This window comes from Dipteris shenzhenensis, chromosome 1 (assembly GCF_047967505.1).
Source record: "Dipteris shenzhenensis isolate YYH24624 ecotype China chromosome 1, Dip_SZ_1.0, whole genome shotgun sequence".
Classification (NCBI taxonomy): domain Eukaryota; kingdom Viridiplantae; phylum Streptophyta; class Polypodiopsida; order Gleicheniales; family Dipteridaceae; genus Dipteris; species Dipteris shenzhenensis.
The window spans coordinates 60,554,317-60,578,678 of NC_141596.1; the positions used below are offsets into that span (position 1 = coordinate 60,554,317).

Genomic DNA, 24,362 nt, shown 5'->3' on the forward strand with positions numbered 1-24,362 from the left:
CTCCAGAGCTACTCCTCCCCCTGAACCTCCCTCCCCCTAACCTCTCCTCTCTCCCCAAACCTCGCGCAAGCCTCCTCTTCTCCCCGAACCTCACGCGAACCTCCTTTCTTGCCCGTATGGGATTTACTGACTTTAGGAATATAAGAGAAGATTATACGATTCCATTTTAGTCTTCCCCAAATGAGCATCTCAGCAAAAAATGCTTCGACAATCTATTTGATAGGGGCAACGCACCTCATAAAATAAAAAGAATGTATCACAATATTAGCAAAGCTACAACATGGACAAAAACTTCTCAACGTGAAATTTTAAAAGTCATGTATAATGTAAATTAGAGGGCACATAGTTGGGGTGGTAATCTCATGCTTGTGCCCACTCTTTCACATGGATGACCTGTGTAGATGGATTTGTGATTCAAACAAAGCAATAGTGTATAGACGAGATGGCAAGCATCTGTGTGGTAGCCCTTTACTTGTCCACCTAATTGGCATTTGTACTATAAAATTGTAGGGTCCACCACATGACTCATCATAGAGATTGCATGGAAATCAATGCGAGAGGTACCACACACAAACAAGGCTGAATGCAAGAGAGGAGGGGAGGGTGAGAGGAGGAGCACGAGGAAGAGGAAGGGGAGGGAGAGGGAGGGCTCAGCGCAAGGGAGGGAAGGGAGTAGAGATGGTAGGAGGGGAGGCGACGCCGGTTAGAGTCTAAGGGGGAGGGCAAGCATGAATTAAGCATAGGTTAATTCAGAATTGCATAAATCGCACATAGGTTAATTGTGAATAAGACGCGCAATGGATTAATTAATTAAGGCAAATAGGGAACATATACAATTAGGGAAGTATGTATATTAGTGTGCACCTGCAAGCATGCACACGAGCATGCACATACCGTGTTGCACTTGCACATGTATGAGCATCTAAGTCCTTCGTACCAAGTTTTTGTCACTATGTATGGAAGTTGAGAGTAACCTCAACCATGAGGAAGGCTACACATAAAGAAAAGGCCTAAATTAGGTTTGAAGTAAATGAGACAAATACCTGGCTAGAGCTCTATGCTAAAATTTCGATATCACCAAATCTTGTGTGGCACAAATTCATGCCTTAGTGGTGAGTACAAATCGCCTATGTGCATATGAAAAATAGCCCCTTGGACATGATGGTCATGCATCTATGCTAATTTTCAACACTGTATCTTTCATAGTCCACACACACACGCAGACAATATATATATAGGAAAATACGTAATGCATGTAGACGACCTCACATTTGCATGCACCAAAAAAACACACATATGTAGTCATGCACACATGAGAAGCATTGTTCGTGTCTCTCATGCACCTTGCCATGGACACCAAACTTGTGATAACAGCAAGTGGCTCTAATAATTTCACCTCTATCAAGCCCAAACGTTCGCCCAATGGGAGAGCTTTGAATTAAGCCTTTCTATCAAGCCCAAACGTTCGCCCAATGGGAGAGCTTTGAATTAAGCCTTTCTATAGACCATATGTTTGCAAAATTCTAATTCCGATTTCAATGCCCATATACACACACAATCTTGTAAATGTTTATTCCTCATGGAGGTAGCAACCCCCAGCATGTATACACACCCCATCATGTGAAAGTATTCTCTCTCAAATATCTAACACAAAGCAGGCCGAGAACAGCCTTCTGTAGTCCGCAAGCATGACAGGCTGGAACCATGAACTGGCCTTCGCCTCAGACGAATGGAAATACCTGCAAAGTTAAAATGATATTTCATGAACACTCAGACAATACCATCATACGAGGGTAAATACCTGCAAAGTTAAAAATGATATTTCATGAACACTCAGCTTTGCTTTACATCTCAAATGCTATGTCCCCCACCTGATGGATCATTGAAACATGTATGGACTCATTGATATATTGCAAGCCAAAGCACTATTTTAAAGCTTTGACAAAAGGCCATGTGTTGGACTTTGTATCCCTGCTTTAGTCCCATTGCTCCATTTTGCATCTCCTTCAGGACAACTGGGAGGAACATCAATTGCTGGCGAGCAATTGAAGAACCCATGTGGCTGCAATCACCACCACACCACAAGACAACTGAACACTTCTCTCTATGCTTCCTTCAAAAAGCAGGTCCATGCTACAATGAATGCATTATGCAAAGATAGAGTTTATGCAAATCAGTAGGCAAAACACATGTCCAGTTTCCCCCTAGGATGAGCTCTTAATTCCATTGTTCAAGGACATCAGAAGCCAGGCTTGTAAAAGGCGTGGTGGTAAAGAAGTAGCAATCCAGAGAGAAAGTACTTTCCATACACATACCACCAGCATGATTATACACATACCACCAGCATGAAGCCAATCCTTTCCACAGCATGACAGGCTAATGATTATACACATACCACCAGCATGAAGCCAATCCTTTCCACAGTAGCATGACAGAGAGAAAGCTAATGATTATACACATACCACCAGCATGAAGCCAATCCTTTCCACAGGCATGACAGGCCAGTCCTCTAATCGTGGCACATGAGTGATTCCAAAGACATACCTGTCAAGACCACAAATATGCATACACATTAGTTGACAAGAAGCCGTCAGGGAAAATAACAAAATCTCTCTCTCTCTCTCTCTCTCCCCCCCCCGTGGGGAAGTTCCTCGTTGGGGACTTCAAGGCCAGGACGAGCAAGCGCCAGGCACCACTCCTAGACTTCCGAGACGACCCTATCATGCTACTAGACATGGACCTAGACGGAGCAGGTATGACCAGGACCTCATCGGACCGACACGGGCCTGTTACACCATATGGACACGCACTCCTTGATCTGGGCAGGATGCATGATCTCATCATCTACAACCGGCTCGACCTATGGCCCTCCTCAGGTGGTTTTACTTGCTTCCCACACGCGGGGGGGGGGGGGGGGGGGACTCTAGTGTAGTAGATTACATCATGGGATCCCCTACCTTCACTTCATGTATCACCGACTTCATCGTAGCACCACTCCCTCCAAGAGCTGATCACACATACCTATTCTTCACTATCGCCACCCCACGCTTAGCCACACCACACACACCACATAGGAAACACGACACCTACCACGACATACGCTTTGATCACAACCTCTCACCGGCCTACTCCGGACGCCTAAACAGACTCCTAACATACATCGATCACATACCACTCATAGAGGACTGTGCTGCCCTGTAAATCGCACACTCCACGAGGCTGCCCTCCAAATCTTTCCCCACACCACACGGTCCACTAGACCACCACCTCTTGGTTATGTACCCTGCAACAATTGGTACGATGCAGAGTGCAAGGCTTATCGCCCACAGCTCCGATTTGAAACCAGATGTCACCTCCCGAACACACCAGACATGGTACGCAAGTACCGATGTCTCGTACGTCAGAAGAAGCAAGCATTTCTTCATCGAAATGAGGAGGAGCTGCTGCACATCTTGTACAGCAGCAACTCTAAGGATTTTTGGTGAAGATTCCTTGAGCGTAGGTCCCCATCACCCCTCACTGACACGAGAGTCTAGCACATGTATGCACACCATCTTCATGATGTCCCACACCAGCCCACTCCAGATCTCATACACACGCCTCGCTCCACCACTTGCACGTTGTTCACCAGAGGGGGAGTCAAGGACGCGACATTGAAACTGCACAATGGCCGAGCGAAGGATCACGAGAGGCTATGCACTGAGTTTATCGCATATGGGATCGACACGTTAGCCCCGATCCTAGCAAAGCTATTCAATGGTGCTATTTGGCTTGGCTTCCCCTGCACCTGGACACTCAACACCATCACCCCCATCCACAAGGCAGGGGATCCCATGGACCCGAGTAACTACAAGACTAGCATGATTGGACATGTGATATCCAAGATCTATGCAGCTGTATTGGATGCATCGGTCAGCCTGTTCACAGAGATGAGAGGGCTCAGAGTAGAGGATCAGGCCGGTTTCAGGCGAGACCATGGGACTATGGATCACAAACTCACACTCAGGAGTGTCATTGAGGAGGCTAGATCACGAAAGGAGAGGGTATATTGTTTCTTTGTGGATTTCCGCAAAGCCTTTGACACAGTACCTCGAGCTCATCTCATCACACGCCTATAGACACTGGGATTTGATCAGGAGATCATCTAGGCAATCATGGCACTATATGAGAGGGTCTCAAGCCGAGTTCGGACAGGCGCAGGTTGGACAGATGAGATCCTGAGTGGTCAAACAGGGTTGTCCCTTATCACCGACCCTATTTGGCCTCTACATCGATGAGCTTGAGACTTTCATGAGGACGTTCGGAGGGATCGGTTGCTCACTCGCCGGGATCATCATCAGGATTCTTCTTTATGCAGATGACGTGGCACTCTTGTCATCCACACCCGAGGGGCTCTAGCGACACCTGGATGCACTGCAGGCTTTTTGTTTATCCCATGATTTGGAGGTCAACCTTGGCAAGACCAAGGTCATGATCTTTAACACCTCTTGAGCAAACATGCAATGGAAGCAGGTTACTTTTACTTTCGGTGGGTCACCAATTGAGATCGTATCCTCATACACTAACTTGGGGGTCATCTTCTCCAGCCCGATCTTCACGATGAGACCAGCGATGCAGGCCAGACTGTGCAGGGGATACGCCTCACTGGCTCGGCTAGAGAGAGAATGCTTTCACTCCCACTTCCAGGACCCTCAGACCAAGGCTCTTCTCTTCAACTCCTATGTCCAACCAACCGGTATGTATGGCAGCCCTTGTTGGGGGCCTAGAGATAAAGTGGACATGTCACGATCTGTGACGTATTCCTTTCTCTATACCTTAGGCTTATGGATGGTTTGATGAATGGACACTTGTGGAAGGGTATGCCCTTTCGACGGGCCCTTTCGACGGGACACTTCCTATGAGGCACAACCCTTCACAAGAGACATTCTATTGAAGAGACACTTCTATTGTAATGTACCCTCTCATCAAGGGTCACACCCTTCACGAGGAGTACACACCTCTTCATGCACATACACTTTGGAGTACACACCTTTTCATGTGTGACTCTTCACTCTCTATATAAGAGAGGCCCAATTGTATGGATGACACACTACAGATACTACAGACACTCAAGCAATACAAATATTCCTTGTTCTCAGCTATTTCAGTCTCCTTTTTTGTTCCTTAGCACATTTCTAAATATAGTAAATCTAGGATTTCTTACAGTGGTATCAGAGCAAATTTCGCTCCTGCCTGTAAGAAATGCCCCCCACCTTCTAGCGCCTACCTGATACATCTCTTTCCGCTAGAAGGATATCCGTGCACATTGTGCATGGAAGAGATGGAGAGAATGAGCGTGAAAATTTTTAGCGCCGACCCTGCCTAAAGTCATCAAGGGCCTCTTCATCTCCCACATATCACGAGTTGATGTGAATGGACATGAAAAAAATCGTGCCTTTTCATGTGCTTGGGCTGTCCCAAAACCAAGGGACGCACCTTTTCCACCATCGGACACACCTTTTGATGAAGAGTTTTGACTCCTCACCCAAGGGAGACACCCCATCATGGAAAAAAGGACACACCTCTTCGTGTGGGGACACCCCTTTTGAAAACAGGGTCACACCCCTTCATGAAAAGGTACACCTATTCCAAGGGTCACACCCCTTAGAATAGGCACACCTTTTGGCACCCAGCAACTTATAAAGGGTACCTATGTCATGTGCACGGATTGGTATCTGACATGTACTAGGTACACATGACTAGCTCAGGTTAACCTGGGGAGGCTTAGAGCTAGGCAGGCTTGATTCTCGGGTAGAGTGGCAAGGGTACGAACTATTTATAGGTCTTCGCTATTTTTGGCGCTCGGGGCCCGAGTCTATAAAGGGGCCCAAGGGGTTCAATTCTCAGTGTGTGCAGTTGGGAGCAAGTTTCGTTCCCAGGTGCCAGGTCTGTTCCTGGATTGAGTCACGGACGCGCGCCTGCATCTTAGCGTAGCCCAAGGCCCAGTGGCAGATCCAGGGCTTCACAGCGCCACCTGGTGGTATGGGACACCAGGCTGGTTTGGATCTGATTGGGAGTTCGTGCCAGTAGCTCAGCTCGTGGCTCGGAGGGGACATCTTCTAATTCGGGATCACATCCCGTAGATGTCATGGTTGGGTGGTGAGCAGCCTGCTCAGTTCTCACGTGGTGTGTGTTTGTTTGCAGATCAGAGGTTTCAGGAGTGCTGGGATGTGTCAGTTGGTATTAGAGCCAGCTCCTGAGGTAGGAACTTCTGATGCGAGAATTTTTGACGAATTCTTTCTCCAGGTATGCCCTAAAATTCGAAATTTGTTGCTGCAAATTCTGCGAGGTTCCTGGATTATCAGGGGTGGACAGTTGGTAGGGAAAAGGTAGAAGAAAGGAGGGAGAGTTTCGAAATTCCTGAAGGGGGCTGAAAGAAAAGGAAACGTAGAACGGAGAAAGCAGAGAGGAAGGAAAGAGAGGCGAGGTAACTGACAGGGCAGCGGGGAAGGCGGAGATTGGACACCAAGGTTGGTACGGAAATTCGGCCAGGGCAAGGAGAGGCGCGATGTGCAGGAACAGGGTGCGGCCAGCCTGCGATGAGGGTTGCTTTTTTCGAAAAAGCACCATCCTCCAAAGCTGGGAGGGTGGGCCTTTTTTTGGTAGCAGGGCTTCCTAATTAGGCTGCCCTGCTCCCTATATAGATGGGCAGGGTACCAGCCCAGCCATAGCCTTGCAAACAGCCTCGCTGCACCATCGTGTTGCGTGCCAGCCCTGCACCAGCCATCCGTACAGCCGTACACCTGCGTCAGCCATCCGTACCTGCATCGCCAGCCGCCGTACAGCCTGCGTCAACCGCTGTACGGCCTCTGTCAGCTACTGTACGGCCTGCGTCAGCAGCCGTACAGCCACGTCAGCAGCCGTACAACCACATCAGCATACCGTACAGCCACGTCAGCATACCGTACAGCCACGTCAGCAGTCCGTATGCTGCAGGATTCCGTACGTTGCATCCGGCAGCGGGTTCAGCCAGATTCCGAGATTCGTGTGCTTCTGGTTCGCCAGTTTCCAGCATCTCCTTCCGTCAGCATCTCTTGGGATGGTTTTCCTCTACTCCATTCTCCTTTCCACTTCATTTCACTCAGTTATTTCTCTGAGTTTATATTCAGATCAGATTTCAGTTATGTCTGATTCTGCAAATCCCGAGTTCACCATGGGAGAGCAGGATTTGGATTACACTCCTCTGGGAGAGGAGGATCAGGGTCTTTATGATGACCTGATTACGAAAAAGGCCTTCAGTGAATTTACCACTACTCTGGATGGAAAATTCGAGCAGGTTAATGCAAATCAAACGGGGTTGACACAGCAACTCCAAGGGATTCACGCGACTCTCACTCTTCTGGCTAGCACTGTGCAGGCACTCACGCATGTGGATGCCATGGCTTCAGTGCTAGGTCCGAATATAACTCCAGACCCTTTTCCGAGAGATCAAAAGTCTCGAACGAAGGAGGTAGTTGACACTTGGTTACACAAGTGGCAGGTACATTTTCAGTTCCACCCATACCCAGATGAGAAGAAGATCCAGCTTGCAGCGGGTTTCATGTCAGGTAAAGCATTGCTATGGTGGAAGGAACTCCAGCCTAAGCCCGATACATGGACAGATTTCGAAGGGGTCTTCAGGAAGGAGTTCCTGAAGAAGGAGGATGATTATGATATCGTTGGCAAGCTTAAAGCCCTCGATATGTCAAAGTTAAACTTGTCCTTTGAAGTTTATCTTCAAAGATTTCGGGATCTGCAGACCAAGGCCACAAACATGGATCCAATGACCTTGTTAGGTTTCTTCGTGGATGGTTTGCCAGATTCATACAAGTTGCAAATCAAGAACAACAAATGCACAACGTTGCAGGAGGCCATGAATTATGCGCGCATTTATGATGATACCATGGCCGGTGCTAAAGCAACTACAGTTTCCGACACGAGTGGAAAGAACAAACGCAAGTTCTTTCAGCCTACGACTGGTACTGAGAAGACGAAGTCTACGGACAACGCCTCCAAGAAACACTTGACTCAGGCTAAGAATGAAAAAGCCCGTTTCCTTCGCACTTTGAGGCTTAAGAAGGACGTTGCTTCTATTGCGAGGAGCGGGGCCACACCAAGAATGACTGTCCAAAGCGCAAGAACCAAAAGTTGGTGCTTGGACCGAAGCTCCAGGCGGATCCATGTACCACAACCAAGGGAGCGAACCAAGTCTCGATGACAGGTATTTCTGTAAATGTCATTACCTGCCCACTTTCTTGTAATTGCACTTTCAATACTTCGTTGTTTGGTTCTCATGATCTTTTCCGGGTTTATGGAGAAGTTATGGACCAACAGGTTCACATTCTCTTTGATCCGGGCAGCTCTCACAACTTTGTTAATTACAAATTTGTGCAGAAGATGGGGCTGTCCACAGTACCTAGCGACCACACCTATGAGGTGCAACTTCCAGCTGGGAAGCAGTTTTGGGACCGCAAGGTTGAAGCGCTTCCCATCCGGATTCAAGCCTACACAGAAGCTCTTACATGTTATGTTATGCCTCTGGAGCATGTAGACTTGTTGATCGGAATAGAGTGGTTTAAAACCCACAATATTCAGATTGGATGGACGGAGCATACGCTTTCTTTTGTAGATAAGGACACCCAATTTTGTATTCAGTGTGAAAAAATTCCCTCTTCTCAGAGACCTATTGTATCTGCGATGCAGCTTCGGAATATATTAAATACTTCTCATTATGATGTCTATCAGTGTGTTTTGATTCCGCTTTCTTCATTTGTTGTCTCTGTAATAAACAAAAATGATTTAAGTGTGTTTGAACACCGGGAATTGAGAATGTTGTTAGATAGTTTTAAGGATGTATTCCCAGCTCAACTGCCGGAAGGTTTACCTCCAATACGGGCAGTAGATCATCGCATAGACTTAGTCCCAGGGGCTTAACCTATCAGGGTACCACCTTATAGGATGAGCCAGGTAGAGGAGAATGAGTTAGCTACCCAGCTACAGGATTACCTGAATATGGGCTATATCCGCCCAAGTAAATCACCTTGGGGTGCACCTGTTCTCCTAAGAAAGAAGAAAGATTCTTCCTGGAGAATGTGTATAGATTATAAACGATTAAATAAAGTAACAATTAAGAATAGATACCCTCTACCTCGTTCCGATGATTTGATAGACCGTTTGGCCGAAGCGAAGTATTTCACTAAGATTGATTTGCATACGAGTTATCACCAAATCCGTATCTATGCTAAACACATAGATAGGACCGCATTCCGAACTAGGTATGGTCATTACGAGTTTCTCGTATTACCTTTTGGTTTGACCAATGCTCCTGCTACTTTTCAACAGATGATGAACGATTTGTTCAAGGATTTTCTGGGCAAATTTGTTGTCGTGTTCTTAGATGACATCTTGGTATATAGTCGAACGCTTGAGGATCACATAGGACACCTCCGGGTTGTCTTTGTTCTAAGACAGCATAAGCTCTATGCCAAGATGAGTAAATGTGACTTCTTTATGAAGGAGATCATTTACTTAGGACACAAGATTTCTTCTGAAGGTATTAGCATTGATCTGGATCGTATCCAGAAGGTTTTAGAATGGCCTATCCCTCAGACTGTGAAACAACTTCGTTCTTTCCTAGGATTTACGGTATTTCTTCGGAAGTCTGTGCGTGATTATTCACCTATCACGGCACCCCTGACAAACATATTGAAAGGTCGTGGACGCAGGTCTACTCAGCCAATCTCTTGGAATGATGCAATGAATAAGGCTTTTGAAACCTTGAAACTTTCTATCAAGGAAGCATCCGTTCTTGCATTACCCGATCCTACCCGGCCTTATGTTTTAGAGGCCCGATCTATCATGGAATACAAGATCAAGTGGAAGGATCATGTTGAGAAGGATGCAACATGGGAGACATTACAAAACCTCCAAAGACTATTTCCGGGTTTTTTAGCAAACTCAGGAGTGAGTTCTTAGAGGAGGGGGAGTATGTCATGTGCACAGATTGGTATTTGACGTGTACTGGGTACACAGGACTAGCTCAGGTTAGCCTGGGGAGGCTTAGAGCTAGGCAGGCTTGATTCTCGGGTTGAGTGGCAAGGGTACGAACTATTTATAGGTCTTCGCTATTTTTGGCGCTCGGGGCCCGACTCTATAAAAGGGGCCCAGGGGGTTCAATTCTCAATGTGCAGTTGTGTGCAGTTGGGAGCAAGTTTCGTTCCCAAGTGCCAGGTCTGTTCCTGGATTGAGTTGCGGACGCGCGCCTGCATCTTAGCGTAGCCCAAGGCCCAGTGGCAGATCCAGGGCTTCACAGCACCACCTGGTGGTATGGGACACCAGGCTGGTTTGGATCTGATTGGGAGTTCGTGCCAGTAGCTCAGCTCGTGGCTCGGAGGGAACATCTTCTGATTCGGGATCACATCCCGTAGATGTCATGGTTGGGTGGTGAGCAGCCTGCTCAGTTCTCACGTGGTGTGTGTTTGTTTGCAGATCAAAGGTTTCAGGAGTGCTGGGATGTATCAACCTAAAGGGGCTAAAAAGCAAAACCCAGCCCCATACCTTAGGCCTTACCCTAGACTACCGAAGGGTTGATTAAACCCACGCTTTAATTTTTGGCAACCACCCAACCTAGGCAGCCACACAAAAAATGATGATTCCCGTTTGAAGCCCGTACGGAAATTCATCACGCAGGCTCGCCTCCATTTCCACGCCATACGCAGCCCTCCATCAGCCGGTTTGCTGCCCTGGGTTCCTGACAGTCTCTCAGCGCCAGATCCCTGCCCATGCTGCCGCGAATCAGCCTTGGAAGCACGCAGCAAGCATCGCCACAAGCAAGCAGGCTGCCCCTTTTTTTGCCACCATACCTACCTGTTCCCAGCAGTTTTTCTGCCCCTCTATCGCGATTCAGACCAGCCTGAATCCTGCTGGCTTATCTCGCCACCTTAGCCTGTGAAAAGCGCCCTTTTGCTGCCTGCCAATTCCGACCAGCCAGGCCCAGATCTGCTCCTCGCACCCCACAGGCATTTTTCCTCTGAAATCCACGCAGGCAACGTGTGTTTGGTTCCACGCAATCTGCCCTTTTCTGCACCACGCCTCTGCCAACGCCCCTATCTGCCTCGAAAGTCTCGCCAGGCACCTTTTTCTTGCTCACACTTCAACGTGAACCTGCAAAGATAGTAAATGGACCTCCGGACAGAGATTTTCAGGCCATTCTATGCAACAAATTGGCAGATCTAATCTATGCCAGGTGGATTCTTTCCATTCTATTTCTAAGGATTCTCTTTCATATTATTATTTGACGTTTATTATCAAATTACAGCAAATGAAAGCCTCCTCCTTAAAGCATGGAAACCCCTGGTAATTCCCCAGTCCTTTCAAGGACACCTCAGGCATCATCTACCACACAATATCGTGTTCAGATTGCACAACCAGCCCATTTCGGAGCTTTTGCATCGTGGGTCTTCTGTGTCACGTGCCCTTCCCCAGTGACTTGGACCACATCCTATACCTTCTGCGTGAGGCACCTCAGTTACATTACTTCCTCAGCACAGTCCAGGTTGTGTTCCACGAGACACGTAGATACCCAGAACCCGATATTCCTCACGAGTTTGCTGTCCATCTTTGGAGAGATTTTTACCCCTCAACTTCAGCATCTCCAGGGTACTCTCCACCTCCTTCAGCTCCCAGATATCCTCCTATACAGGTGGTACCTTCCCCAAGACAATATTTACACTCTGAAGGCACTCCTCCTGGATATCCTCTACTTCCGACAGCATCTCCTTATCCCTTCTCAAATCCGTGGACTCTGCAACCTACCCCTGTACTCTCACGAGTAATAACACCCATTTCGGCATCACCAATGTTACCTCAGACAGGACCTCCTTTACCAGATTTCCACGGTTGGTTCCATCTTGCTTCTCCTGCTCCCTCCAACATGAGCAACCTCAAGGAGCAGCTCGAATCTTCTTCCAGGAATGGTACAAACTAGAGCGCAGGTTCGTGCTTTTCTCATGGGGACCTTAGATATGTGCGACTCAAGTCCAAAAAAGACCCCTGAAGTCAACTTACAAGACGAAGCACCACTGCAACTTCAAATTTCCCAGCTTCAGGACAGCATCTCCAACTTGGTCCAGAAAGTCCAACTCCAAGATTCTCGCAGTACCACACATACAAAGGATGACGTGATGCAACCAGACGACTATGTGGACTCATTCCCACCAGAGGTAGAAAACATTGAACTCCATGCCCTCTACCGTTTACTCCAAGCTTCCAAAACTAAAGGACTTGACATTAAACTTCCGGAAGACTACACTGGTCAACAAAATCGCCGAACAGTTGACCAATGGCTCGCAAAACTGCGCATGTACTATGATACTGTTGACCTCACTGAAGGCAAAAAGATTGCCTTGGCAGCCTCCCTCCTTAAGGATACAGTTTTCCTATGGTGGCAACGACGCTTAAAGGACGACAGAAGTGTGTTAACCTGGGAACATTTTAAACACGTGCTCCGTAAGCAGTTCATATCTGCCAATGCGGACTTCCAAGCACGTTCAAAACTCCGACAGTTGGAGCAAATAGGTTCCCTATCTTCCTACATCTCTCACTTCACCACATTGGTGCTGGAGATTGATGGATTAACTGATGATGATCGCCTTCATGCTTTCATCTCAGGCCTAAATCCCTCGTTACGCATTAATGTCCTTAAAGCAAACATCACCACCACAGCTAGCGCTATTGCTTACGCAGAGCACATAACAGATTTCCAAAACACAAGGAAGCAGAGTGCTAATCGAACACAGAACTCTACTATGGCCAAAGGTGCTCGTCCTTAAGATAACCCCAGGTTTAGAAAAAACTCGAGTAATCAAGGTCAGCCACAGTCTCAAGATCCCCACAAGTCTCAGAAATCATATGCTAGATTCCAACAGAAGCACTCCTCCAAGGAGCGCACCTCTTCTTCTTCACAAAGTCATCACCGTCACCCCCAACATAAAGGTGTCACCGTCACCCCCAACATAAAGGTGCCGCCACTGACAAGAAGAATAACTCCAGCACAAAAGGACTTTATACCATCTGTACAGGCGACCATAGATGGTTCGATTGTCCCAAGCGACCAAAGCAAAATTCCAATATGCAACCTAGCACTTCCCAAATAGAAGATACTACCCCAGCACAAGACAATAAAGGCAAAGCTGTTCGAATGGCAAATACCATCCATAAGCCTTGCCAGCAACCCCGAACCTTCCCTGGCCACTCGAGTACTTTGTGTTCAAGGATCGATTCATGGAACAACGGTCACTATCCTCATCCACAGTGACTGCTCTCATAACTTCCTAGCTAGTTCTATGGTCGACAAACTTCGGTTGACCACCAGTCCTAGTCTCATAGACTATCAGATTGAACTCGCAAATGGAACTATCTTCTTGTGCAACACCAAGATCAAAAACTTATCTTTTCGCATCCAACATTATACGGACAAGTTGAACTTCGACAGCATGCCTCTTTCTCCGTACGATGTCATACTCGGACAACAGTGGCTCTACGACTATGATCCATCAATAAGTTTTCGCAGCCATACTATCTAGTTTGTCCACCAGGGAAAACTTATTGAGCTAACTGGTTCTAGGGACTCTCCTTCAATCCCAGTTGCCTCTGCCCTGCAAGTAAAGAAGTGGGTTCGTAAACGTCAAGTAAAGACTTCACTTTTGTTGGTTACGACAGTAGAGGAGACACCAATAAAGGATCCTCCTGAATACCTCAACTAACCTTTTTTCTAGCCCTACCTGGATATTCTTCCACAAGAATTGCCAAAGCAGTTACCACCTCGACGACCAGTGGATCACCCAATCGAACTTATTCCCGACAGTAATCCACCGTCGAAAACCTCCTTATCGGGTTTCTTACACTCAAAATGAAGAAATCCAAAGACAGGTGACCGAACTACTCGACAAAGGTCACATCCGGCCCAGTTGCAGCCCTTTCGGATCTCCTGTACTACTTGTGGAAAAAAAGAATAAGTCAATGCGCCTCTGCATCAACTACCGAGCCCTCAGCAAGCTCACTATCGAAAACAAGTATCCATTGCCTCGCATCGATGACCTCTTCGATCAACTTCTCCACGCAACACAATTCTCAAAGATTGATCTTCGTTCTGGTTATCATCAAATTCGCATACGAGAAGGCAATGAGTACAAGACAGCTTTTCAAACAAAGTATGGACACTATGAATGTTTGGTCATGCCTTTTGAGTTAAACAATGTCCCGGCCACATTCATGACACTAATGAACGACATCTTCAGGCCTTTCCTCGATAAGTTCGTCATCGTTTACCTCGATGACATCCTCGTTTTCAGCAGATCCCTACATGAGCATTAACAACATCTTCACCAAGTTTTTGAAGTTCTCCGCGCAAATTCTCTCTACATCAACATTGAGAAGAGTGAGTTCTTCAAGACCCAACTCGAATATTTGAGACATGTTATTTCAACTCAAGGCATCTCTGTGGATCCTAAGAAGGTCGAGGTAATCCGAAACTGGCCTACTACTACGAATGTTCATGATGTCCGCTCTTTTCTCAGATTGGCAAACTTCTACCATACAAAGGTCTATCAGTTTTCCGAAATCGCAGCTCCTATATTCAAATTATTGAAAAGCACAGCAATTTTTCAATGGCTTCCCGAAACAGAGTATAGTTTTCAACAACTCAAGCAAACACTCACTACCACACCAGTTATGGCTATTGCTGACCCAAACCTTCCATTTGAGGTCATGACCGACACTTCCGTCTTTTCTCGGATTGGTAAACTTCTACCATACAAATATTCCTTGTTCTCTGCTATTTCAGTCTCCTTCTGTTTCTTAGCACATTTCTAAATATAGTAAATCTAGGATTTCTTACAAGACACCGGTAGAGCGCCTGCAGATCCTCATGCTCTCACGGATGATCCGGGGGAAACCGTCTGTACCACATCACATCATTCAGGCCGAGTTTGGTGCTTCTCCACTCCAGCTAGATGCAGCCTTTCAAACCATCACATATCTACACCGGGTTAGATCATATGGGGACTGCACATCAAGGAGACATAGGTTGCCATGGTTGGCTCTTGATTCCTCTATGAGGTTGGCAACAGAGGGAGACGAGCGATGCTGGTATGCAGGACTCACAAATGGTTTGTGAGACTAGGGTTTCACATCGATAGGATACCTCCTTTTCAGTACAGTTTAGATGCCCCTTCGGTACTCCCACCCACCATCCCGATTGGGCCACACACCAACCAGGTCATTCAAGAGGATCTCCTACAACTACACACCTTTAGGACCTGGTTGGAGCCGAGAAAGCTCCCAGTGAAGCTGAGTTTCTACAGAGATCACTGTCTTCGTATTTCGGAGGAGGGATTCATCACAGCACCGGGGTACACTGAGCTTCATATGCCTCTCACACTACGGATCTCCATCGGACAGTTTCGGGTATCATCACACCGCCTCCGCATAGAGAGCGATAGAGCAGAGGGGATTCCTAGGGAGCATCGCTTATGCATATTGTGCGACTGTCAGGAGGTTGAGTCGGACACCTCAAAGCAGGATCACAGAGTTCTTCCCATCGAGTGGCATTGAACGTCCTGTCTCTAGCCGTAGACGTGACAGAGACCTTGATCCAATGACCGCAGCACGACACACGAGACATCGGGAGAGACAGATCACTCTGGGGAACCTCCCGTCATTGTTTAGACCCGAGATACATCCCATGGGAGTCACAGTGGATGTGGTCTTGTCTCGAGCCTCATCCAAGAGACCGAGATGCACGGCACACCTTGACGGGTGCCAGCGTCCCATTACGACTGTGCACCAGCCAAGGCGACATGACATACAGAGGATTCCGCTCCGCTCCAGTCCTTTTCTTTTCTTTTCATTGTTACATCCAGATGTATTTGATTATGTATGATCAGACTTAGGGTTCAGCACGGGTGATGATGCTCGTTTCAGTAGCTCCACCCTTACTGTGATTTGTATCAGGTTTTCTTTCAATCTCATAGACCCATCGGTCTTCCGAAGACTCTAATAAAATTTCTCTCTCTCTCTCTCTCTCTCTCTCTCTCTCTCTCTCTCTCTCTCACATTTGGAGTGAGAGGATCTGGAGGAGTGGCCATTTTGTACAGAGAGCATCTCAATCGGATCATCACAGTGGAGAGAGCGGATTCACATGCCCGATTCTTGTGGGTACGCATCTGCCGCAGAGCCCCTCAGCGAGATCTTTTTATTGCAGTTTGCTACTTCCCCCCCGGCGCAGTCGATCTATTCTTCCACTGGACCAGGCCAGTCCATATTTGAGGATCTCTCAGCGGACATTGCAGATTTTTCACATCGCGGAGAAGTCATCCTTTTAGGAGACTTCAACGCGAGGACCTCAGACAGACAGGCCCTCACTTATGACTACATGGAGGATCCGGTCATACTCCCAGCATTTCACGATGATAGCCTCTGTCGGACTTCATCAGACTGCACAGTACAGCCCACAGATCAGGGACGTCAGTTACTGGAGCTCCTCACCTCGCACAGTATGGTCATTTATAACGGCTTGTCCAGGTGGCCACAGTCTTCCATGCCTACATTCTCTTCTGCTTCTGGGCGTGGTACTAGCGTGATCGACTACATCATAGGTCCCCCGACTCTAGTCCCTTCCATCCATAGCCTTACTGTTAGCCCCTTCATGCCCTCATCCACTTTACTTTGACTCCCCTCATTATCATGACCGTCAACCCTATTACGAGGTTCATTTCGACCACCAGTTCGATGATGTATATAGCCAGAACCTCAGCCGCCTACTCCGTCCTCATCTATTAGATGCTCTACCATCCACGCAGGACCGGTGGGAACTTGTACATACTTCACTCGTTTCTGCCGCTCACATGTCGTTCCCTGCCACATGTCATTCGTCTAGTCCCCCACCGGTTGGTCTTGTTCCTTGCAACGGTTGGTATGACGAGGAGTGTAAGGAACTCCGCAGGAAACTTCACCTTGAGACCAAGGAGAAGTCTCCCCTCCTTGCCGAAACCAAGAGAGACTACAAGTGGTTGGTTAGGCGCAAGAAATGCCAATTTCTAGCCCGGAATGAGGAGGAGATGAGAAGCTTGCTTTTCAGCTGTGACTCCAAGGAATTCTGGAGAAAATTCCTCCGCTCGAAGTCTCAGAGCCCCCTCACAGATCCACGTGTCTGGTCTGCATACACTTCAGCTCTATACGATGTTCCAGATCAGCCAGCCATCGATTTATCCCATTCCCCTAGGCCAGCTTCATCTAGTCTCTTCACACCAGAGAGTGTCCGTGCAGCAGTCCACCGATTGAAGAACGGGAGAGCTAAGGATCATGATGGATTGCAAGCGGAGTATGTAATCCATGGGATTGATGCCTTAGATTTTGTTCTTTCTCGTCTCTTCAATGAGTCTGTTTGTACAGGCCTACCACAGTCCTGGTTAGGCAATACCATAGTACCTATCCACAAGTCGGGGGACCCTATGGAGCCGTCGAATCACAGGACCATCATGATTGGCCACGTTATGGCCAAGATCTATGCATCAGTTTTGGAAAGCTGTATAAATGACCATGCCGAGATGACAGGACTCAGAGCCAGAGGGCAGGCTGGATTTCGCAGGGATCATTCGACACTTGACCACATCCTCACACTCAGGGCACTGGTAGAGGAGGCGAAGTCACGAAGGCAACGGCTTTATTGTTGCTTCGTGGACTTCAGGAAGGCATTTGACACAGTTCCGCAATTCAGATTGTTTCAGAGGATTCGCCAGATGGGCTTCAGTGGAGAGATACAGTGGGCTATCATGGCTTTGTATGAGAGGGTCACTGGTCGGGTTCGGACACGTGAGGGGATCTCAGAGGAGGTATGCAGCACGATTGGGGTGAAGCAGGGTTGCCCGCTCTCTCCTACTCTCTTTGGATTATATATTGATGAGCTAGAGATGTTTATACAGATGACAGGCGGTGTGGGCTCTACTCTCTCAGGATCCTCCATTCCTATCCTCCTGTACGCGGACGATGTGGTTCTCATTTCCTCTACTGCTCAGGGCCTCCAGGCACATATTGAGGCACTCCACAGGTTTTGCCAGGACAGGGGGTTGACCGTAAACCTTGGCAAGACCAAGGTTATGGTTTTCAACACCTCTGATCGTATTTATAGCACGGATGAGTTTTGCTTCACATATGACGGACAGCCCATTGAGCTTGTTAGAGAGTACACTTATTTGGGGGCAGTTTTCAGGGGACCGGTTTTCACCATGACATATGCAGCACGAGATAGGATTAGTAAAGGGTATGCTTCGTTGGCTCATCTTGAGCGTCAGTGTTTTCAGTCCCACTTTCAGCATCCCGATACGAAATCCTTGCTTTTTGATACATTGGTGAGACCAGCTGCGATGTATGCAGCTCCTTTCTGGGCAGGAGACCTCGGCGCTGCAGATTGGAGACGAGTAGAGAGGTTACAGATCATCATGTTCTCTCGGCTCATTAGGGCCAAGGCTACAGTTCCGCACGAGATCATGCTAGCAGAGTTTGGAGCTACTCCCCTTGCATTGGATGCAGCGTTTCAGTCGGTCATGTATTTGCATAGGGTTAGGGAGTTTGGAGACTCAGCAGCAGGCAGAGCTCGGTTGCCATGGTTAGCACTTGCATCTTCTATGGAGTTGGCACGATCTGCGGCCCGATACTGCTGGTACTTCAGACTCACTAGGTGGCTCACATCTCTTGGACTAGACATGGATAGACTGTCTCCCTTCCGATACAGCATAGATGCCCCTCATCTCGAGTTGACTCGCCACGAGCTTAGCCAGGTCACGAGAGCAGACTTGCTGCAACTTCATACGTATCGCACTTGGATTTATCCCACGCAGCTTCCGACGAAGATGGCCACATATCGTGACCACTTCCTTCGGATCTCAGAGGATGGATTTGTCATTCCACCAGGCTATACAGGTATCCACATGTCCCACTCACTGAGGATTGCCCTTGGCCAGCTTAGAGTCTCTTCGCATCAGCTCGAGATAGAGGCTGGTAGGATGCGACGCATGGAGGATGGACGGCGACCAGGCCGAGAGACCAGGATCTGCCCTTGTTGCACCATGGGAGAGGTGGAGTCAGAGGAGCACTTCATTTGCAGATGCCCGCTATACTATGAGCTCAGAGGTAGATTCCACTGTCTCTTCACGGATGGCTTTGGACCTCTCTCACGAGTGATGGACTACGAGGATCAGCATTGCCTAGCTCTTTATGTCAGGGAGGCCACTATGCTTCGATGAGACTACCTCAGAGACCATCAGCACAGACCGGAGCGTGATAGAGCCCAGCCTGATAGAGCTCAGGCACACGCTATACCAGAGGACAGAGACCAGGAGGAGCACGAGGAGGTCAGAGCTCACACAGGACACATGCCTCCACCCTGTGGATGTACATATGAGATGGTTTGTAGACGCCGCAGGATCTTGTTACATAGGGGACATACTCGTCGCTTCATCTCCAGACGATCCAGGATGATGGCAGCTTTTCGGAGGAGACTTACTCATGGAGATCTCGCCCCACCAGCCGCTCACCTCACCTTTGCTCAGATTTGTACTCTCATAGCAGGAGGCAGAGTCGATGGACAGGATTTCCAGTATTATTTTGGTTCTCAGACTCCGTGACACCTGGACTTGTATCTTTGCATTGGCATATTGTACTCATCCCCCCATTTTGCACCCAGGGGCGGTTTCCTTGCATCTAGTTTACTTTGTATTTAGGCTCAGATTTGACATTATGTACTTTCACTTGCATTGTATTGCGTAGCACTTAGATGATATTTGACGATGCCTCTTCTTTGTGGCACGTTGATTTTGTGCTATCTTGTATGCAGAGTTCTTGATGTCCCATGGGCCCATTTTGGCCTTTAGTGGACAATAATACACTTTCTCTCTCTCTCTCTCTCTCTCTCTCTCTCTCTCTCTCTCTCTCTCTCTCTCTCTCTCTCTCTCTCTCTGTGAAGCACATTTTTTAAGAATAGAAAAGAAACTCATTTCAAAAAGCCAATTTGGGACCAACCCTGCACACCCAACCCCCTTAAAAATGCTCCAAGACACCCAAGCTCCTAAGCTCCTACATGGGAGCTAGATGTTCACTTCCACAGTAAGCACCCAGCCCATGCATGGATTTGTACTTTCCATTATGTTTACATCCATAAAGCTGACATTAAAAAGTCTTTATGCCCTTGTAATTTTGTAAAACTGGCACCTAGGCTGCCTAGCTAGTCCAAGAAAGCCAAGGTTAAACCAAGAAGGACAAATGCTATTCTAGGAAAAGCTAGGCTTTAAGAAAAAGCAAGCTATTTGGGACATAGTCACAACAAAACGTGTTTCTTTGGTAAAGAAACGTTTCTCACGTTTCTATCCCAAAGAAACGTGGCCAAGGGTAGTATTACTAGAAATTCTACATGTTAAGCATCATTTGAACATGCCATATATATGTGGGACATATTTTAGACATTTTTGACACTAGAGAGTACAATCAGGAGTTTCGAAACTTCTGCATTTTTTGTGAATAGTTTTGAAACGTTTCATGTTTCCACGTTTCAAAACGTTTCTGGTGACTATGATTTGGGGCATGGCTTCTATAGTTGAAGTCGGACGCCAATAATAGTGGGAGCTGGGCTTATAAATATAAATGAAGATCTCCCAAGAAACAATCATTCCATAGGGATAAGGACCTCTAACATGTTGGCCAAAGAGTAAGCTTGATTGAAGGGGCATATGGTAGGACACGCTTGCCATGACCTTCAGGATCGGGGAATAAGGAGGGGGAGTTTGCAAGGAATCATGGATATTTGAAAGTATCACATGCCTTTAGCATCCAGTGTTTGGTCGAAGGCTAATTGTTAGCCTTGCATCCAAACTGATCTGAAATGAAAGGTTGCTTGAATATTTTGCCATGAATTGGACAACGGTTGTCCATATCCAAATTGTGAATTAATTTGATGCTTGCCAATGTTTGTCTTCTGCATGGCAAGAGCGATGAAGTGGCTAAGGAGTTTGCTAAAAATCTTACCTATAAGGGAGAGGCTGACTTGCAGCAAATAGCCTAAGAGCGATTGCCCAAGATGGGGGGCAGAACTGCGGCGAGCAGCCAAAGGGATGATCATGTTGGTAAACTGAAAGGAAAGAGTAGAGTGAACACAAATTCAGAATACTTGCATATAGAATGAAGAAGAGTGAGGTCCTTATGTAGGCACCTCTTACAAGCTCACTGACATCACTGATGACTTCAGAGCTCCACAATCATCTCCTCAATCTGCTCCTAGATTCTCTCAATCATCTTATGTGGCTTACCACCACCTAACTGTGCTTATGGGCACCTAACTGTGCCTCTAGCACTCACACATAGAAACCAAGGTGTTCCTAAGGCATACACCTTGATATATCCCAACAAACCCCCCCTCAAGGGAATGCCTCAGGCTATGTCAAGGATGCAGCTAGCACAAGGTGTCTCATGCCATCTCATGGTGGTCATGGATCTATCAATGGCTAGGATCTCAAGCTAGCAAGGGTTCCCATGGGTGTAAGGTAAACAAAAGGGATACAAAAAGACCTTCCAATGGTTATCTCCCCTGCATGTACATGCACACAATGTCTGCAGGAGGTACCATGGAGCAAAACAGATACACATGGCCTACATCATAAGGTGACCAGAGGTGTTTACACACAAAACACAATAGTTTATTTCATTCATTTTGGAGGACTATCCAGGCTGAGTACCTTGACTCAACATAAAAAGAGAGATCTGGAGCATACATAGAGATGATTTAAAAAGCATAATCTTCAAAGGATGCCTCATCTTGTGGAGGCACATCAACGGAAAGTAGATTGGCTTTTTCTGTCTTTGAAGTTGCTTCCTTTTTGGCAACCATTATCTTGGCAATCTTCATCAAGAAAGCCATGTTGGCATTTTCTTCCTTTGTAGCATAACAAGACATTGCTTTATGTTTTGGCTTTTCACATATTTTGCATAAGCAAAGCCACGAGAGGCTCTAACCCAGGTATTGGGCAGTGTCTTCTCTCTTACAAGGCTAGAATAACAACTGAAATGCTTCAAAATATAAGCATTTAATGCTTCACAGAGGTGGCTAAATGAAAGCTTTCCAATCAAAACCAGGTATAGTAACTCAAAGCAAAGCTGAAGCCACAGTTGTACTGATGCTATTGAAAAATTCAAAAACTCAGAAATGCTAAAGTAGCATCTCATGTAGCATCACTTGCAAACACTTGTCAAAACTGTCAAAAAACAAAGGACTGAACTTGGAGGGCTTGTTTCTCACTCTCCAGAGCAAAGAAAAAGGGGGTTTCTGATGCAAAAGAAAGCTTATATACCACAGGAGGTCCACAGAGGAGAAGGGGCGCAAATTCGCGTCAGGGCACCATAGCTGGTCTCTTCATTTTCGATTGGTTTTTCTCTGTTTTCAGCTTGAATATGCAGCCATTGCTGCTCAGATTTCAGCACAGGTTAGCTCTAGGTATGGAGAAGCTCCCTCTGAAAGGAATTAGAGAAGCATGGGGCAGTCTTAGAGAAAACGCACGAAGAGTCGACGATCTGCGTGAAATGATGACGAGCAGAGGCAATGATTCTTCAATTCGTTGCAGCCAAGGGTTCGCCCCTTCGAGGTGTATCTCCAGCAGGAAGGGCGTGGAGAATGGCAGAGAAACGGAGGAGAACAGGCTTAAGCAAGATTTGGGAAGAAGAGGAAGAGATGGTGAAGAAGAAGATGGAGAAGAAGATGATGATGTGGCAAAAATGGGATCAAAGGGGATCAAATGGCTCTGATCCCATGTTGGTAAACTGAAAGGAAAGAGTAAAGTGAACACAAATTCAAAATACTTGCATATAGAATGAAGAAGAGTGAGGTCCTTATGTAAGCACCTCTTACAAGCTCACTGACATCACTGATGACTTCAGAGCTCCACAATCATCTCCTCAATCTGCTCCTAGATTCTCTCAATCATCCTATGTGGCTTACCACCACCTAACTGTGCTTATATGCACCTAACTGTGCCTCTAGCACTCTCACATAGAAACCAAGGTGTGCCTGAGGCATACACCTTGATATATCCCAACAGATCACGCATCTAAATAAGGTGAATTGCAAGAGCCTTGGTTCAATGAACTTCATTGAACACTCATTGGGGCTGGTGAATGCTGGTTTACACCTTGGTTCACTGAAAGCTCATTGGGGCTAGTGAATGCTGGTTTACAGCAGTGGGTGGTAAATCTTTCTTGACGGTCTTTTTCCCCCCGGTTGTACAGCAAGTCACCTACTGTAAACATTAAGAGCCATTTAGGAGAAGAGCGAGGTGTATTAAAGGCAAGGGGGCTCTGGGCCCAAGTTCAAACGACCAATGGCTGTGTGAATATTGCTTCCTCTCAATGAATGCAAGAATCCTTCCTCTCAGTCTTCCTCTCTTGGACATCCGCACAAAATACAAGAAACACTCTCTGCTCATCCTTGAGACTTCATTGTAGCCTTTTTTGTCTCTTAGGCTACTTGGGTAGTTCTAATCTCTTAAGTAGTCGGCTTCCTCAGGCTCAGGCTTCTTCTCAAGGTTCAGCCTGCTCTTAAGTTGCCATTGCTCCCTTAAACGGTTTGACTGTGCATCTGCCACCGTGACCACCTTGTACTCTTACTCTGCTACCATTGCTCCCTTTAAACGGTTTGACTGTGCATCTGCCACCGTGACCACCTTGTACTCTTACTCTGCTGTGCACTACCATTTCCCCAAACCGCTTCTTGTACATCTTCCTGCATGCTCCACTCCTGCATACCACTTGCTTGCCACCTCAGATACATTCACATATCTCCCACATGCAGGTATCTTTGCATGTGGGTACCCGGGGTTAACAATCTTGGAGTCAAGGCGTATCCTAGAAGCTATCAGATCCACAGCCTCTATCATAGAGAGAAGAGTTGTTCTGCTTGGAGCTTAGCTTCGAGAAGTAGCAAATAGCAGTGCAAATGAAGGCACATGGCAACAAGACAAAGCTGCCAATGCAGATGTGTGTCAAGCTTGCTGTCCATTTAGCTGGCTGAGACACATTATCTTATTTGGCTGTTTGCTAACACCTCGGAGTAACCCTTCAAGTTCTCATTATGAAGTCACTCTGGAAGTAGTGTAATTCTATATGTTCTACCGGTGCTTTCCCAATTAAATAAATCAAGCCTCTGAGAAAGGGGTTGCAATTCGTAATGGACAGCTTTCCTTTTCTTTTATTTTCAAGCACAAAGATAAGCGTTGTAGCCTACTCATTTGGCTCTATTGCAATTAACC

The 24,362-nt window shown here is 47.0% G+C and overlaps 1 protein-coding gene across 3 annotated transcripts in view; it reads right to left on the minus strand.

Moving 5' to 3' along the window:
• Positions 1–1,453: 1,453 nt before the first annotated feature.
• Positions 1,454–24,362, minus strand: part of LOC147906143 (spermidine copper dependent amine oxidase 2-like) — a 28,446-nt gene continuing 5,537 nt past the window's right edge. For 2 of the 3 annotated variants that reach the window (XR_015541284.1, XR_015541283.1), the window contains exons 11-13: positions 2,463–2,544; positions 1,872–2,062; positions 1,454–1,739 (exon numbers count right to left, since the gene is read on the minus strand). Coding sequence is in view for 1 of the 3 variants with exons in the window: in XM_087376658.1 (XP_087232784.1) it covers positions 1,722–1,739; positions 2,463–2,544 (100 nt within the window). In the remaining 2 variants the exon portion in view is untranslated. The remainder of the gene's footprint in view (positions 1,740–1,871; positions 2,063–2,462; positions 2,545–24,362) is intronic. The other variant, XM_087376658.1, reaches the window with a different exon arrangement.